This window comes from Periplaneta americana, chromosome 5, assembly GCF_040183065.1.
Source record: "Periplaneta americana isolate PAMFEO1 chromosome 5, P.americana_PAMFEO1_priV1, whole genome shotgun sequence".
NCBI lineage: Eukaryota > Metazoa > Arthropoda > Insecta > Blattodea > Blattidae > Periplaneta > Periplaneta americana.
Window position 1 is genome coordinate 151365860 of NC_091121.1, and position 18416 is coordinate 151384275.

At 34.7% G+C, this 18416-nt stretch overlaps 1 protein-coding gene across 1 annotated transcript in view; it reads left to right on the top strand.

Moving 5' to 3' along the window:
- Nucleotides 1–18416, top strand: part of LOC138700214 (ras-GEF domain-containing family member 1B-A) — a 760608-nt gene that overhangs the window by 728944 nt on the left and 13248 nt on the right. The window contains exons 8-9 of the mRNA XM_069826665.1: nt 9715–9866; nt 10207–10279. Of these exons, the coding sequence (XP_069682766.1) occupies nt 9715–9866; nt 10207–10279 (225 nt within the window). The remainder of the gene's footprint in view (nt 1–9714; nt 9867–10206; nt 10280–18416) is intronic.

The following is an 18416-nucleotide window of genomic DNA, read 5'->3' on the forward strand; positions in this document are numbered from 1 at the left end:
CAAAAACGCCATCTTACGCCATGTTAAAGTATAAAATATTAAAATTCCATTATCAGACTTTGTAAAACGTCATGTTATATCAGAGCAGAAATATTACAGTGTAGAATAATTGTACCGACAACGTTTGTCAAGTAATAAGAGGGACTGAAGAAAGTACAGGGTGTTTTATAACTAATTGATTATTCGAAAATTGACTAATTTTTTACTATTTTGGCTGTGTTGTACATTTCTGCTACTGAGGTCCTTTACCGGTGCCGTACACTAGATTTGGTTTCGCATTTGCCCGCCAAATGTCTCCACTTTTCTAAGTAGAGATGAATAAAATTATCGTTATGAAATCTAAAACTTAGGGTTAGTGTCAAACAACCACAAATTACTACAATTTGCTATGAACTTACACTTATACTGGCTTACAGTTCTCAACATGTCTGCCGCCCCAAAGAATACTCAAATGCAAGAGACGGACCATCTTATCGTGCACTGTCGAGTGTATTTCAGGAGTATCTTGTGCACAACCCTTTCCATCAATTCTGGGATGTTAGCGAGATTTACCTGCAAAGACACGATCCTTATTTTACCCCATAACAAGAAATCCGGAGGAGTTAAGACTGGAGATCATGGCGGCCAAGCAATTGGACCTGCTCGACCGATCCACAAGTTAGGAAACACTTCGTCAAGCAAGGTTCGAAAATCCTGTACATGCTGCTCATTTGTTATACCGATGCAAACACGTATGGAATAGAAATGGCGCTTGCTGGTGAACACATTTGTGGCTAGATCGACTTCTAGCGGGCAAACGAGTAACCAAATCGAGTGTAGGGCACCGGGAAAGCTTCTTACTAGCAGAGATGTAAAACGAAGCCAGAAATCGTATAAATTAGTTAATTTTTCGAGTGATTTGTTAATTATGAAATACCCCACATTTTTAACCATAAACCCATATTTGAAAATGTCGTTCTTCGTCACTAGAGGATGTAGAAGTTGTCAATAGAGTCCTTGTAGGTCTATACTAAAGAGTTCAGACTTACGACTAATTAATTCTGAATTTAGGACAAAAAAACATTTCCTTTATTTAACCATACCATATTTAATCATCATATAAATTCACAGATTGTTTTCTTTACATTAATCTGTTTTATTATAAGACAAAACAACAACAGAACGTTGCGTTTTTCTACTTAAATCTGCGAGGTACAATAGGCCTATAGACTTCTTGTAACATCAGGATAATAACGCTGAAGTGTAAGAACTATTGAAAGCTCTGGCTTAGCAACGGTATGAGCTAGACGTATTCATGAAAAATGTCTCTGGGAACCCTGGTTTCACCAACGTATAGGGAATTGTAAGTATTATTGAACCATTTAGAAAATACCTCCCAACATAAAGATTAGATGTATATGTATGTATATATATATATTATTATTATTATTATTATTATTATTATTATTATTATTATTATTATTATTATTGTACAATACATGTCATTGTGATTTTACCCTTTTTGGTGATATCTGGTATTAGTTGGCAACACTGAAGAGACGGCCAAATTAGTCTTTTAGGAACTGCTCTTACGTGACCCTTAAGGCTCATTCACAATGAAAATTAAACCTAACGTAAGCGTTAACTTAAGAATATAAACGTTACGGTAAAATCAAGATCATTCACGATGGGAAAATAAACATAACAGCAAACATACTTGGTAACCATGGAAACATAACAACGACGCCATTTCCTCATATTCTGTCGTATATTTCAGCGCTCCACGATTGTGTTCTGTTTGCAAATCACGTAAGCATAAGCATGAAAGTTTGGAGTTTGCAAACTTTCATGTTGACGTCTTACGGTAATGTTTATGTGAATGCTTATGTGAATCATTATGAATGATCCCATTTGGTAGCCTGGGCGCAACCTTCTGTGTTTATGTTACGGTTATGTTTAATTTCCATTGTGAATGGGCCTTCACTGTATCTGGGGTTACTAACCTCCCCACGAAGCTCGTCAAACATGAGTAGGCTGCTTTGAAACTCTCAGCCTATTGAAGAGTGGAAACTGCACTGTAAGTGGTGAATGAATGCCTGAGATTTGAGAGATTTTGAAAGCCATCCAAATATATGGCGTTTTTGACGCGTCACTCCGGTTTGCATTCTAGGGTTAATACAGGAATGTACGAATTCTTTTTGGTGACACTGTTTATTTTTTAATTGCTGACCTTCAAGATCTACAGGGACATCATTTTATTTTTACTTCAGTTTTTATTGTACCTCAGTTTTTGGATGTATTTCACTCCCACCCCTTCTACTAATGAAGTTCAATGGTCCTCTACACAGATCCAAGACCGCATATACAGTCATAGTAGCCTTACGGTCACAGTAAACAGTACGTTCCAAAAATATGTTCGCGTTTTCCAGTGACGAAAGAGCTTTCAATATTGAATCATTTTCGCACAGGTACTGTCGTCCATTTGCCTACGTCGTATCCCGGTTTCTCCCACCAGCTTTTATTCGCCAGCTAGTGGCTGGGCTGTCTTAGCTCTTTTCTGAGAACATTAATTTCTGGTAGGAATTGGACGTCTACTTAATATTATACAACTGTTTAAAATGACTTAAATAAAAGGGCCTCGTTAAGTAATTAACTGCCACGTGATTTCCTCCATTTCTACGACATAACCACTTGGACGGACAGTAGATAGCATGTCTGAATAATTTTATCTTTTCGGATCGGGCAGAAGTGAAGATTGAATTTACAGTACGTAAGATACTCTTTTATAGAGTAGGTACAGAATTATTTCAACATGAGTTACTAGTACGAAGAACGAAACTGGTAATTGGAATTAGGTACAATAGTCTATAGTGCGATAATATGCACAAAAGAACTGAAGCCTGTATCGAAATGAACGGCCACCATTTTAAAAAATGTGTTTAAATATCCATATTATGATTATTTTTCAATTGAACTTCATTCTCTATATTGTATGCTACTGTGGTGTAGACAGTATAATATACACTGCATAATGAATACGTCCACATGGACAGCTCAGTTCGTGAGTAAAAACACTCATTGTTAATACTGTACTGTATTTTGATTAAACAAAAACCTAATGAAAATGATCAAACTCAAAATCGCGATATTTCCTAGTTTACGTAAATGGATGACCTACTTTTCTTCCCTCCTATATCTAGTAAAGCGATTTGTTTGTATATTACGCCAGTATCATCGAACTCCAGTCTTGGAAGGGGGTAGCAAACGGCTTTGATCCAGAGGTATAGGCAAGTTAATATTAAAAATGTTAGTAAAAATAAAATGATGTCCCTGTATAAACTAGATGTGTTGAAATCTGGCCTTCAAACCCTACAACTTGGGGTGTTTCGTTAAATCATCTCGTTTCCAGGTCGTAACACTCTCTTGTAAGATTATCAAAAGCTTGCTGCAATGTTCCTTTAAGCAGTTCCTAAATTATGCATGATAAATGTCGCATTGTGAAGCCAGATGCTTCAATTTATTTTAAATAATGAAGTTTTGTTATTCAAAACATAGGAACTTCGTTGCTTGCAATAATGAATCGGGCACGCTCTGAAACGAAAAGGGATGAAATTTCGGAGGACAAGAAACCCTCAAATGGTGTAGAAACAACACAACCATTAATCAAACCAAGGGGGTGAAGCTAAATGTATGCATAACAACCTTACACAAATAAAGTGGTGTTTTATACCGTGCCAACCCCTCTGCAGATAAATTGAATAAAAACAGTGTACTAGACTACCATTGAAAATTACTCTTCTGAGATGGAAATACATACTCCGGCAATATATTTCATTATTCCAACCCTCTTTCCTTAATTTAAAGCAGCCCCTCTAAGGTTATGAATAGTGAGAAAAAGGGGATGAAGACAAAAATGTTTTTATTAAACATATAATGTACTTTGCACTATTATACGCTTGGAATAGTTCATACATAATTTTTAAAAATAAAGGATAGCAGGCAGTATAGAATTCTTGCTTCTGTTAAGGCACGCCGAACAATTATGTCTCCCTAGCGGTTCCGCCTTTCATCTTCCCCTTTTTTTTCTCCCCCTCCCGTTGCGTAGGACCTGCTTCGCCCTTTCTCTCTCTACTAAATTTGATGGGAAAGTTTTAATGACAAAAGTTGAGTGCCCACCCTGTTTCAGAGGGTTGAGGGGAGGTTTTAAAGTAAGAGTTAGTGGAGGAGAGGAGATGAACATGACGTCACATGTGCTACACTCCATTAAGGTCGGTTCACACTGCAATTCACTTAACGCATGAGGAAAACAATCTGAGAGCGAGACTGCGTGATCGTCTGCCGACGCCATCTTAAGGACAAATTTGAGTAGTTTTATACGCTGGTATCATGGTCTTGATTCAAGGCAATCTAAAGGCTCATTCACAATGAAAATTAAACATAACGTAAGCGTTAACTTAAAAATGTAAACGTTACGGTAAAATCAAAAACATTCACGATGGGAACATAAACATAACCGCAGAGATACTTGGTAACCATGGAAACATAACAACGACGCCATTTCCTCATATTCTGTCGTATACATCAGCTCTACACTATTCTGTACTGTTTGCAAATCACGTAAGCATAAGCATGTTTCATGTTTACGTCTAACGGCAATGTTTATGTCAACGTTTATGTGAATCATTGTGAATGATCCCATTTGATAACCTGGCCGCAAACTTCTGTGTTTATGTTACGGTTATGTTTAATTTTCGTTGTGAATGGGCCTTAAAGGCTCATTCACAATGAAAATTAAACATAACGTAAGCGTTAACTTAACGTTACAGTAAAATCCAGAAGTCATACCACCATTCACGATGGGAACATAAACATAACAGCAAACATACTTGGTAACCATGGAAACATAACAACGACGCCATTTCCTCATATTCTGTCGTATACATCAGAGCTCCCCGATTGTGTTCTGTTTGCAAATCACGTAAGCATAAGCATGAAAGTTTGGAGTTTGCAAACTTTCATGTTAACGTCTTACGGTAATGTTTATGTCAATGCTTATGTGAATCATTGTGAATTATCCCATTTGGTAGCCTGGGCGCAAACTTCTGTGTTTATGTTACGGTTATGTTTAACTTTCATTGTGAATGGGCCTTAAAGGATCATTCACAATGAAAATTAAACATAACGTAAGCGTTAACTTAAGAATATAAACGTTACGGTAAAATCAAGCAGTCATACCATCATTCACGATGGGAACATAAACATAACCGCAAACATACTTGGTAACCATGGAAATATAACAACGACGCCATTTCCTCATATTCTGTCGTATACTTCAGCGCTCTACGATTGTGTTCTGTTTGCAAACCACGTAAGCATAAGCATGAAAGTTTGGAGTTTGCAAACTTTCATGTTAACGTGTTACTGTATTGTTTATGTCGATACAAATTAGATTTTTTTCAAATGTTATTTTACGTGATCGTTTCATTTAATTTAGGATATTCCCTGTTATTATTATTATTATTATTATTATTAGTATTATTAATTATTGTTAGTATTAATTATTAGTATTATTATTAATTGTATGTTTAATTAATAAGTTTATTATTGTCATTATTGAGTGTAATTAGTTACCACTGCACCTGGTATATACCCATTGCAGTGTGAATACATACATACATACATACATACATACATACATACATACATACATACATACATACATACATACATACATACATACATACATACATACATACATACATATATATATATACAATGCTTATGTGAATCATTGTGAATGGGCCTTAAGAGTTCATACGTTAACAAGAATATTGAGCATCTCTCACGTAGGGTTGCCAGATTTTTTTGAGGAAAAATAAAAGGAAGATTTCCACAAAAAATAAGAAAGATATACGCGAACTTGCCAGGATTCAGCAGCTTGTAATTGACTGTTTATTGTCCAACAGTTCCCTAAGTGGGGGTCGTGTAAAGAGCTGAGAGGGGTCGCGAGATGATTTACAAAAATATAAAACAAAAATCACTTAATCAACATACATTTATGTCGTATTTAGAAACACAAACACCGTTGAACATAAATAAAAAAATATTCAGTAATTTATAAAGTAAGAAAAAATTGAAGCTACTATTCAACTTGTAGGATGGATTTGCGATATTGGCCAATAACGTTTCAGAACCGCCTTAAAATTAACCAATCACACTGTGTTTCTTGGTATTCCCTATGATCTGCTAAGGCGCTTTGTAAGGAAGCGTCTTATCTGATAAACACGTCTCGTATAATACCACAGTCTAGTATATACAGTCACGAAGTTCAATACGTAGTAAATATGTATCCATAAATAGTTGCTAACCACTAGGATCGCTAATATCGCCTCATTACAGACAATGCGAAATAGTGCCGGCACAGTCAATTGTTCCTAGCACCCTCAAAACTTAAGCTTCGTGACTGTATATACTGGACTGTGATAATACTTCATTGTCAGTCATAGAAAATCAAGAAATGACAACAAAATTTAACTTTGAAAATTGCGTTTTCAATAACTGTATCTTCAAGTAATAAATAAATGTCTGTAAAAATCTTTCGTGTTTTTATTCTGTTAATAGCTATAACATTTCAGCTTATCTTACTTTTGAGGTTAAGTATTGTTGTTTCATATTTCCGCTCTCAGCAGTTGACAGTAGTATTTAGCACATACCGTGACAGATAGCAGTTTATTCTTGAACTCCATTACAAAGAAACATGATGTCTTATTTCTGTGTTTTATAATAATTATTATTATCATTTACGTAAGTAATTCGGTTTTGCAAGTTATTTAATTTTATTCGTTGAATAATCTTTTTAAATTGCACTCGTGGTTTCATCTTATTAGTATAATTTCACGGAAATTATAAATAATGTATATTTTTAATTTATTTATTGGTCGACCAGCAAACTTTCTATACTGTTAAATTATGGAATATCCCATACAGGATATCATGATGAGGTTGGCTGTAAAGGCTCCTCTAATTAAATTTATTTTTAAATTAATTAATTAACCATTTTTGTGAACTATGAGAATAAAAATATGATGATTTTCTGTGTTAAATTTATGAAGAGTCGTCAGAGATTTATTTTCAAGCCCCACTTCGTATACCTATACTTACTGTAATTTCCTGCAATGATAATGATAATGATAATAATAATAATAATAATAATAATAGTAGTAGTAATAATAGTAATAATAATAATAGTAATAATAATAGTAATAATAATAATAGTAATAATAATAATAGTAATAATAATAATAGTAATAATAGTAATAATAATAATAATAGTAATAATAATAATTGTTAATGTGAACAGTACAGTCACGTCGTCATGTTGTGAACAAGGCTCTGTACTGTCGGTTGTGAACAAGCCCTTGCTTCCTCCCTGGCCCTGACTGTCGATTCCAGAAGTCTGGACCCACGCTTCCCTGTGTCAGAACCAGATAACGGGATTCATTAATTTGTCTGTGAGATGCAACAGATGGAAACGTTCCCTGAGAAACTGTCTGTGTGATTCCCAACCTTTCGCCTCTCTTCCCCTCTCTCTCCAGTTTGTATCTCCCCTTTATTCCCCATTTAAAATAAAGCTTTTTAAAACGTTGTTACAGAAGGCCTTGGAAAACGTAATTTTATTAATAGGTTCCTAGAAATTCAGGTGCATTGGAACATCAATAAGGTTGGAATGCAGGGATGGATGAAAGTAAATAAAGATAATTAAAATGTATCCTAGAAGGTTAAGTTGGTTACAGTGCACTTCAAAACTGAATACTTCCGCTCTTCCTGCAGTTGCTATCAGTGTAAGTAAAGACAGAAGTTCGTCACGATGTGTATTCATCTAACAACTAGACTCAACTCTGGAAGTTTCTCGGAGGAAATGCTATATTAAGTAAATTACCAGAGATTATGTGTTAGGTAAACTGCTCTGGTTCTTGTGTTACTTTAGTTTCACGAACAAGCGCGTTTTTTCGATATCTAACCAGTTCCCTCAAACTTCTCATTGCAGGTGTTGAAACGACTTCTCCAAACTTCTGGAACTGTCTTACTTATGCATACATTAGGGAAAGAGAGAGAATATAAGATAAACTACTTTAAATTAAGGAGCTTACTAGTCTGTATGTTAGCATTACCAACTTCTTTTGGTTAATTTCATATTCATTTTTGGAGAAGAATCAAGACTTTACTTATCTATTTAGGAAGCGACTCTATCTAGTTAAGTGTGCACATTGATTAAAAAAATAACTATTGAAGTTAGAAATCGATATTATAAAATAAGATAAATTATTATCACTTTTAAATATTAGAAATTATTTATCATCATCGTCATCATCATCATCATCATAGGCCATTTGGCCTATTACATTGAATCCAAGAAAAATGTCCTTAGTTGATCCATCAACGTCTTGGTTGTCTTCCATAGCTAAGTCATCTGGACGATCCCCTATCTTATAGCTCATCTACATACAGTACTTCGTCCCAGTATTCCTGGTTTTTATTTCATTTCCGGTTTCGTCTTCCATCAACACATGGATTTCATGTTCTTATTTTTAAATCCAAACATTTTACTTCGCGGTATATTAAATCATATCTTCCTTTTCTCTCTTTCATCCAGTCTTCCTTCGTCTTACAAGCAAACATTCTGATGAGGGCAGATAAAAAAGTTAATTTTTTTTCTTCCACCATGTTATTAATGTCAAAAGAAGTGCTTATACAATTTTGGCGACTCGATCGCAATTACGAGGCCGTCCAGAAAGTGATTTTCCCTGAGGCCGTTTACAGAAAAAAGTGCAATTGCATGGAAAGATTTATTGAAACAGATACAGCAATTGTTGCGCTATTTGTCAACATATCCCCCACTGGAATTGAGACATTTGTCATACCATGGGATCAATTTTTGTATCCTTGTGTCGTAGAAGTCAGCTGCTTGGGATCGGAACCAGCGTTTGAAAGCCTTCTGCATCTCTTTGCCGATGACAGAAATATGACAAATGTCTCAATTCAGGTAGGGAATATGTTGAAAAATAGCTCAACAATTGCTGAGTCTGTTACAACAAATTTTTCCAATGAAATTGTGTTTTCTTTCTGTTAACGGCCCCTGGCGAACATATTTTTTACGGCCCTCGTAATTGCGGTCGAGTGGCCAAAATTTGTATAATCATTTCATGGTGAAAGAAACAATTTAACTTATTTATCTATCCCCATCAGAATGTTTGCTTGTTAGCAGCTTCTTTTCTAGTTCTTTGTTTAGTTTGCTGTAGTCATGGTGCGAAATAAGATTTCTGATGAGGGGGGGATAGAATCCTAGATACAGAATACCATACATAAAATTATTATTATCTCCATTCGATACTGCACAACGCTTGGTTGCACTGAGTTGCTTGTCTTGCATCTTGATCACAATAATAATTATATCCGTGAGCAGGCTTAAGATAATATCACAGTCTACTATATATAGTAGACTATGATAATATGTGTAATTCCTAAGTTATTGATTGTTGTCAGCTTGCCGGTGATGATAATACATCAATATTATTTTCTTTGCTTGCTTTGTACTTTGTAAAGTACATATACTCGTATTAAAACAATTATATTTTGTGAGAGGGGATAGAAGTTATTTTCAACTCTGTATCCATCTTTGTCTAAAAATATAATGAATTTCTACCATACTAAAAATGATAAATCTCTTTCTGTCAGGTTACCTAATGGCCACATCAACTTTGAGAAGTTCTGGCAGCTCGCAAAGCAGGTCACAGAGTTCATCACATGGAAACAAGTGACATGTCCATTTGAGAAGAACACGAAGGTTATCACTTTCCTTCAGGCCAGCCCTGTGCTCACCGAGAATGGTTAGTTGATTGTAGTTAAGAGGTTAAGTATTCTGTTATTCATAATATGAGTTTTCTCATAAGAGCTGTGAGTAATAGTCTCTGTTTTGTAGAAATACCGGTAAATACTATTACCTGGAGAATATTAAATGTACTCGTATGACGTTATGAAAACTTGAAATCCGCTATTTTATTTGTTCATTCTTTTATGTTGAGGTTATGTTTTGAATAAGTACCGGTACCATACTGAAAACATTTTTTTTTTAATTTTCTGTAATCTCATGTTAACTAAAGCTGAAGTTAACATTAAAAATTTAATTGATATAGTTTATCTAATCAATAATCTTCTCTATTATTTTAGCACTGGCATTGGCATCATTCGAGTGTGAACCCCCTGAAAATAATCATGAGAAGGAACGTTACAAGGCGCTCAAGTAAGTATTCAATTGTCTTTACGCTTTATATGTATTTATCTTATTTTCAGGATTCCCGACTTACGTAGAATGTTTTATTTCCTATAAAATGTTCGAGAATTCGCTGTACAACTTAATGTTATAATTAATGTTGACCATGATAAAATTTTGTCTTCTGTATAGAAGAAAAAAAATGATCAGCCTCATGGACTAGTGGTCAGAGCTTCTGATTACAGTTCATGCGGTCCCGGATTCGATTTCCGGTTAATACACAGGAATTTTTCATTAAAAGGGGAATGTTCCTGTGTTCGTCCATGGTTTGGAAATTAGGTTAAGCTTAGGTTTAAGACCTCTCCTGGCATTCATAATCATTCTATCATAATAACATCATCATGGGGGCAGTGTAACTCCGCCTTCCAAGCGCTCTCAGGGTTACAAATAAGCCGTGGCCAGTAGAGATCAGAAATGTCAAATGTCATTTGACATTTCTGGTGACATTGGATAGAAAAAAGTGTAGAAAAAAAAATTAGATAATCGAGTTTTGTTGCTCTGTACATTGAAATAAAAAATGGAGAATGAGGTTAGGCTTGTTAAATTTCCATGTGTGATTCAACAGTACGTAATAATATAATAGTACAAATTGTATTTACTCAACACAATTTTAACAGTGTGTTATAAATTAAGCTTTTTTTCATCTGGATCAAAGCCATGTTCATTATCAAAATTATAAAAGTTTTGTTGTAGGCCTAGGCCTACTGTATTGGTTAGTTTATAGTGAAAAATAATTAATCCACATGCAGTTGTTAGGGTGGCTAGCTGTATGAGTTTGTACCTGCATAGTCAATTTAATTTAAATGAATCTGCATTATCAAAAGCGAGAATATATGATATGTTACAGGAACGTATAATTTCGCTAAAAATGACAAGGGATTTCATTAGCAAATTATATTGATCAGTAATATGAAGCACTCTAGTTTTATCATAATGGAAGTAGAAAAACTCTTTATGTTGAAAATGCAAACTAAAGTCTGTTATTTTGTACTCTCTTAAGTTTGTGATCCGTAAAATAAAACTTGAACATACATACCTAGGAGTACCAAAAACTACGTCAACTGTTGCCCTAGAAATTGAATGTAATATTCAACCACTCAGACACTATACTGTATATTACAAAAGGATCTAAAAATACATTTAAAGTTGCAAGCCTCATCCAGATCTCAGAATCTCAGATGTTCTTCAAACTGTCAGATGATATCCTGTGTAATTTCTATAACATAAAAAAAGAAGAAATACCAATCTATATCACAGACACACTCATTGCTAAAACTCCAGTTGTGAACGAAATTCCAGAACATAGCATACAAATTCCAGGAAATCATTCCAAAAATTATCTTCCATACATTCTTAAGTTAGATTCCATGGAACTATTCTGCAATACATATAAGGTAAAGGTAAAGGTATCCCCGTAACATCCCATGAAGGCACTTGGGGGGCATGGCGGTAGAGCCCCATGCTTTCCATGACCTCGGCACTAGAATGAGGTGGTGTGGTAGGCACCACGCTCTGACCGCCTTTTACCTCCGGGAAACATCCGGTACTCAATTTTATAGGAGGATGAGTGAACCTCGGGGCCTTTCTGAAAGTTTGGCAACGAGAAAAAATTCTGTCACCACCTGGAATTGAACCCCGGACCTTCCAGTCCGTAGTCAGCTGCTCTACCAACTGAGCTACCCGGCCGCCCAATACATATAAGGATCACCTTCAAATTTATACAGATGGATCTCTAAATCCTAATAATGGGACATCAGGAGCAGGGTATTATATTCCAAAATATCAAGAAAGTTATTTCATACCATGTTCATCCTCTTCCAGTCTTGACACTGAATTGCTAGCTATTGATGCTGCTCTTCAGTGTGTTACTCAAATTTCTGAAAAATCTATTTGCATACTTACCGACTCCAAGGGGGCTATATTTAATATAATTAAATATGTACCAAACCTATATGCACATAGAATTATTCCAATTCAGAAACAACTAAGTAAACTAAAAGAACTCCAAAAAGAAATAACATTTCAATGGATACCTAGTCATTGTGGTATACCTGGAAACGAGAAAGTCGATAATATTGCAAAACAGGCAACATATTTGCAACCAAGACCTCTTCAAGTGATATCTCTATCCAGTACCTTTGCTTCAGTAAAGTCTCATTTTACAAACCTATGGATCAACAATTGGCTCTCTTCTGACAAAGGAAAAATCTTACAGTCCGTACAAAAGAAACCAAATGACCTGGAAATGTACAAAAACTTGCCCAGACATGTTCAAACATTTTTAACAAGAGCCAGAACAGGTCACATTGTCACACAATTGTACCTACACCGATTTCACATTTCTGATAATCCTACTTGTCTGTGGTGTAATAATCATGATGAAGATCTGGAACACATTCTTCTATACTGTCCATCCATAAACCACAAAAGAAGTAAATTAAAATCATCAGTACCAGTTGCAGAAGACACAGCCCTGCAGTATATATTGACTACACCCCACCTCTGGCTACTAGCAACAGGCATCTATAATGAACACCGATCAAAATACCCCTCAAACAACAACTGAATAGACTACAGGGGACTGTAGTGGACTTTATGTTGTCAGCAAACAGCTGGATACATTAAGAATTCAAATTTCAAATTTTCACATTTATTTACAATTTGCATTTGAATTGAATACATATGAATAGATACCCGAAATGAGCATATGCTCGTGCTCGGGTACAGTCCAGTAGTCTACATAAATTTTACAGGGTTCAAATAATAATGCTGGTGATATAAATAATAGTAATAATAATAATAATAATAATAATAATAATAATAATAATAGTGATAAAACAAAAATATTTACAATAATAAAATAAATACTAAGACGGATAAAATAAAATATAAAACCACTAGCAAGGGTTAACACAACTTAAATAAGCATATAATAACCGGAAAAAATGCCAAACTCGAAAATCAACAGAAAAGTTCGTTGTATCGCAGACGACAGCAACTGCCATATTGACATTGTGTTGTGCATTAATGGTAGTAGTGGGGAGCTGAAAGTCTACGTAACTGCCGTTCTCTTCGAATCTTCTCGTACAATCATGGGAAGTTAATGCTGAAAAAACTAAATGTCTACGAGTCAAACTGTTCATTATTACCAGGATAAATACAAATAATACTGAAATATATTAATCGAGTTTCAGTTATAGATCTCTCCTTTTGTGCAAGAGGCATCATATCAAAATATTTTATGAATGGCGGGGAAAATATAAATTTCAAAAACTTTCTAGTGACAAGATATGGTGACAAGTACAATGAAGTGTATCTGTGGCGATGCTAAGGAATCATTTATTGGAGATATACACTTTATTAATTAAGAAAATGATCTATTTATATTTATTACAATGTTTTATCTTATAGGGTACATGCATCAGATAAATACAATAAAAATTAGTACCATATAATGCTAGTAACACTTAAAAAAATTATAATAAAATTTTTCAAATATCATACTAACATTTTCACTTTATTTTTAAACTTAAGAATGTGTAAATTGCTTAGGTCTGGATTATTTTTCATTACTGAATAACAAGAAGATTTGATACATTTTTATTTTTATTAACCAAAATATTTTAGTAACTTAGGCTTCCAGGTACATTGCTAATAAAAAAGTTGTTACGTCCTGTAATTCTGCAGTTTACTGTCTGTCTTCTTAGGGCCAGTTATGTAACAGTAGCTGTAGCGCTGTGTTGGGTATGGTGTCAACTTGGCATGTGCACCCGCTTGTCTCATATTAGAGTGGAACACTTTATGACGGTGCTTCCAGTAATAGGTCTTTCTTATGCCTTGAAAATATAATTACATTACCCGCCATCTCCTTTCAGCCAGCCTGCTCGTAAAAAGACCAGCAAGAAGACTTATATAAGGCAGCAAGTACGCTTCATATCTTTTACCAAAATTATTATGTAATCATTCTGTTTTCCTTGAGGCTTTGTATAGCATTTAGCACATTTCATTAAAAGTTTTACGAAAGTGCCACAAAGCAAGTACTGTACTTGGATTACATAATTCTTTCTTATCCATTTAGCATGTCTCTTTGGCAACGTGCCACTCCTTTTAGTGCTTTTCTGACTTTAAAAGTGAAGTAATAAAAGATGTTATGCCATAGTTCTGAACTTACTCTGTAAATTACATAAATTTGTAACCTTCAATCCCTACAACAATAGAAATAAAGTTTTTTAAACTGTTGTAATGGCTTTAAAATGTCTTTATATAACCATTACACCAGTTTATTTTTGTATAGAAGTATGTAATTTTATTCTACGCTGAAATTAATTGCTTTTTTGCCACCCTTTGTTGTTGTCACTGGGATTACCAAAGAGTGACTTGATTCAGTATAATTTAATTTAATTTAGTCGTTCTTGGTGAGATGCCAAATGCCATGCTAACACTTGGATTCTAGTTTCATAAGTTCAAACCTGGCTGAAGGCAATGGATTTTAAAGGCCAATAAAAGTCTTACTGTGGTTTCCTCTGGGGATGAAATAAAGCTGGGTGGCCCATGTCAGTGATTTATTTATTTATGGCAATCATAGACTAGAACAAAGTATATGATTATGTCTCGTGACGAGAATATTGTACGAAATGGAAATATAAAAATTGGAAATTTATCTTTTGAAGAGGTGGAGAAGTTCAAATATCTGAAGACAACAGTAACTAATATAAATGATACTCGGGAGGAAATTAAACACAGAATAAATATGGGAAATGCCTGTTGTTATTCGGTTGAGAAACTTTTATCATCCAGTCTGCTGTCGAAAAATCTGAAAGTTAGAATTTATAAAACAGTTGAATTACCAGCTGTTCTGTATGGTTGTGAAACTTGGACTCTCACTTTGAGAGAGGAACATAGGTTAAGGGTGTTTGAGAATAAGGTGCTTAGGAAAATATTTGGGGCTAAGAGGGATGAAATTACAGGAGAATGCAGAAAGTTACACAACACAGAACTGCACGCATTGTATTCTTCACCTGACATAATTAGGAAGATTAAATCCAGACGTTTGAGATGGGCAGGGTATGTAGCACGTATGGGCGAATCCAGAAATGCATATAGAGTGTTAGTTGGGAGACCGGAGGGAAAAATACCTTTAGGGAGGCGAGATGTAGGTGGGAAGATAATATTAAAATGGATTTGAGGGAGGTGGGATATGATGATAGAAAGTGGATTAATCTTGCTCAGGATAGGGACCAATGGCGGGCTTATATGAGGGCGGCAATGAACCTCCGAGTTCCTTAAAAGCCAGTAAGTAAGTAAGTAATCATAGACTAGAAACTTACTTTGCATAAATACGTGTTTGTAAATGCTATAAAAAATTTAAGAGCTTTTTTTGCAAGCTCGAGATATTCTTGCATTCTTTTAATCCAAAACTGGTCTACACTCTGTTGGGGGCGGGGGGGGGGGGAGCATTAATTTCAATATTCCATCAGTAGAGAGGCCTTCATCAGTGCGGTTTTCGGCGTAATAAATCGACTATTGATCAGATTTTTTGTATTCGACAGATAATGGAGAAAAAATGGGAGTATAAGGGTACAGTACATCAGTTATTCATAGATTTCAAAAAGGCATATGACTCGGTTAAGAGGGAAGTATTATATGATATTCTTATTGAATTTGGTATTCCCAAGAAACTAGTTCGATTAATTAAAATGTGTCTCAGTGAAACATACAGCAGAGTCCGTATAGGTCAGTTTCTATCTGATGCTTTTCCAATTCACTGCGGGCTAAAGCAGGGAGATGCACTATCACCTTTACTTTTTAACTTCGCGCTAGAATATGCCATTAGGAAAGTTCAGGATAACAGGCAGGGTTTGGAATTGAACGGGTTACATCAGCTTCTTGTCTATGCGGATGACGTGAATATATTAGGAGAAATACACAAATGATTAGGGAAAACACGGAAATTTTATTTGAAGCAAGTAGAGCGATCGGTTTGGAAGTAAATCCCGAAAAGACAAAGTATATGATTATGTCTCGTGACCAGAATATTGTACGAAATGGAAATATAAAAATTGGAGATTTATCCTTCGAAGAGGTGGAAAAATTCAAATATCTTGGAGCAACAGTAACAAATATAAATGACACTCGGGAGGAAATTAAACGCAGAATAAATATGGGAAATGCGTGTTATTATTCAGTTGAGAAGCTCTTATCATCCAGTCTGCTGTCCAAAAATCTGAAAGTTAGAATTTATAAAACAGTTATATTACCGGTTCTTCTGTATGGTTGTGAAACTTGGACTCTCACTCTGAGAGAGGAACATAGGTTCAGGGTGTTTGAGAATAAGGTGCTTAGGAAAATATTTGGGGCTAAGCGGGATGAAGTTACAGGAGAATGGAGAAAGTTACACAACACAGAACTGCACGCATTGTATTCTTCACCTGACATAATTAGGAACATTAAATCCAGACGTTTGAGATGGGCAGGGCATGTAGCACGTATGGGCGAATCCAGAAATGCATATAGAGTGTTAGTTGGGAGACCGGAGGGAAAAAGACCTTTAGGGAGGCCGAGACGTAGATGGGAGGATAATATTAAAATGGATTTGAGGGAGGTGGGGTATGATGATAGAGACTGGATTAATCTTGCTCAGGATAGGGACCGCTGGCGGGCTTATGTGAGGGCGGCAATGAACCTTCGGGTTCCTTAAAAGCCATTTGTAAGTAAGTAAGTAAGTAAGAGAGGCCTACATATTTCAGCAAGTCTTTCGTTGACATATTTTTTTTGGAATTCCAGCCAGTTAAATTCAACTGTCTAAAAAGGATCCAATATCAATCTGTGACTGTTGTAATTGTTTTGTGTTTCTGTAGGTAAATACTCAAAATGCTGTTGTTTAAATTTGTGCAAACTTAATCAGATGTCCACGAAAACAAATTCAGTATTTGTTGTATTTATATGGTACACACATAAATTTTCCATCAGTTCTCTTTAATGTAGGCCTATTTGAAAAGAGTGAAATTTCTTTTTATCAAGTGATTTCGACCAGAACTCAAGTTTTCTTATAAATCACTTGATTTTATTTCTGGTCGTTATTATTAGGCTAAGAGGGATGAAGTTACAGGAGAATGGATACACAATACAGAACTGCACGCATAATATTGTTACATTTGCTTTTTAGCATAGAATAAAGAACATGTCCAATTCTTACTTTTAACATATAAAATGCAAATATGACATATGTACAGAAGTAATACCTTAATGACAATAATATTTTATACATTGCAGTACTGTGAAATGTCAAGAATTCATCTACAGAATAGAAACTGTGAGAAATTAAGTAATTTTTTAGTTTTACCTTAAATAATGCAGGGTTTTGGCTATGATTCTTAATGTATTTAGGAAGAGTATTGAACATTTTTATCGCCATGTAACGTACCCCCCTTTGATAGCATAATAAATTTGATGATGGCGTATGAAAATCATTCTTTCAAATGACAAATTTCAAACAAAGTTCCTACAAATGACAAATTCCAAACAAAGTTTCTACATATGACAATTTCCAAACACAGTTCTTACAAATGGCAAATTCCAAAGAAATTTCTACATATGACAGTTTGCAAACAAAGTTTCTACATATGACAATTTCCAAACACAGTTCTTACAAATTACAACTTCCAAACGAAGTTCCTACAAATGACAACTTCCAAACAAAGTTTCTACAAATGACAAATTCCAAACAAAGTTCTTAAAAATGACAACTTCCAAACAAAGTTCTTACAAATGACAATTTCCAAACAAAGTGCCTACAAATGACAACTTCCAAACAAAGTTTCTACAAATGACAAATTCCAAAGAAAGTTTCTATATATGACAAATTCCAAACAAAGTTTTTACAAATGACAACTTCCAAACAAAGTTCCTACAAATGACAAATTCCAAACAAAATTCTTACAAATGACAACTTCCAAACAAAGTTTCTATATATGACAAATTCCAAACAAAGTTTTTACATAATATATGACAATTTCCAAACACAGTTCTTACACATGCCAACTTCCAAACAAAGTTCTTACAAATGACAAATTGCAAAGAAAGTTTCTATATATGACAAATTATTCCA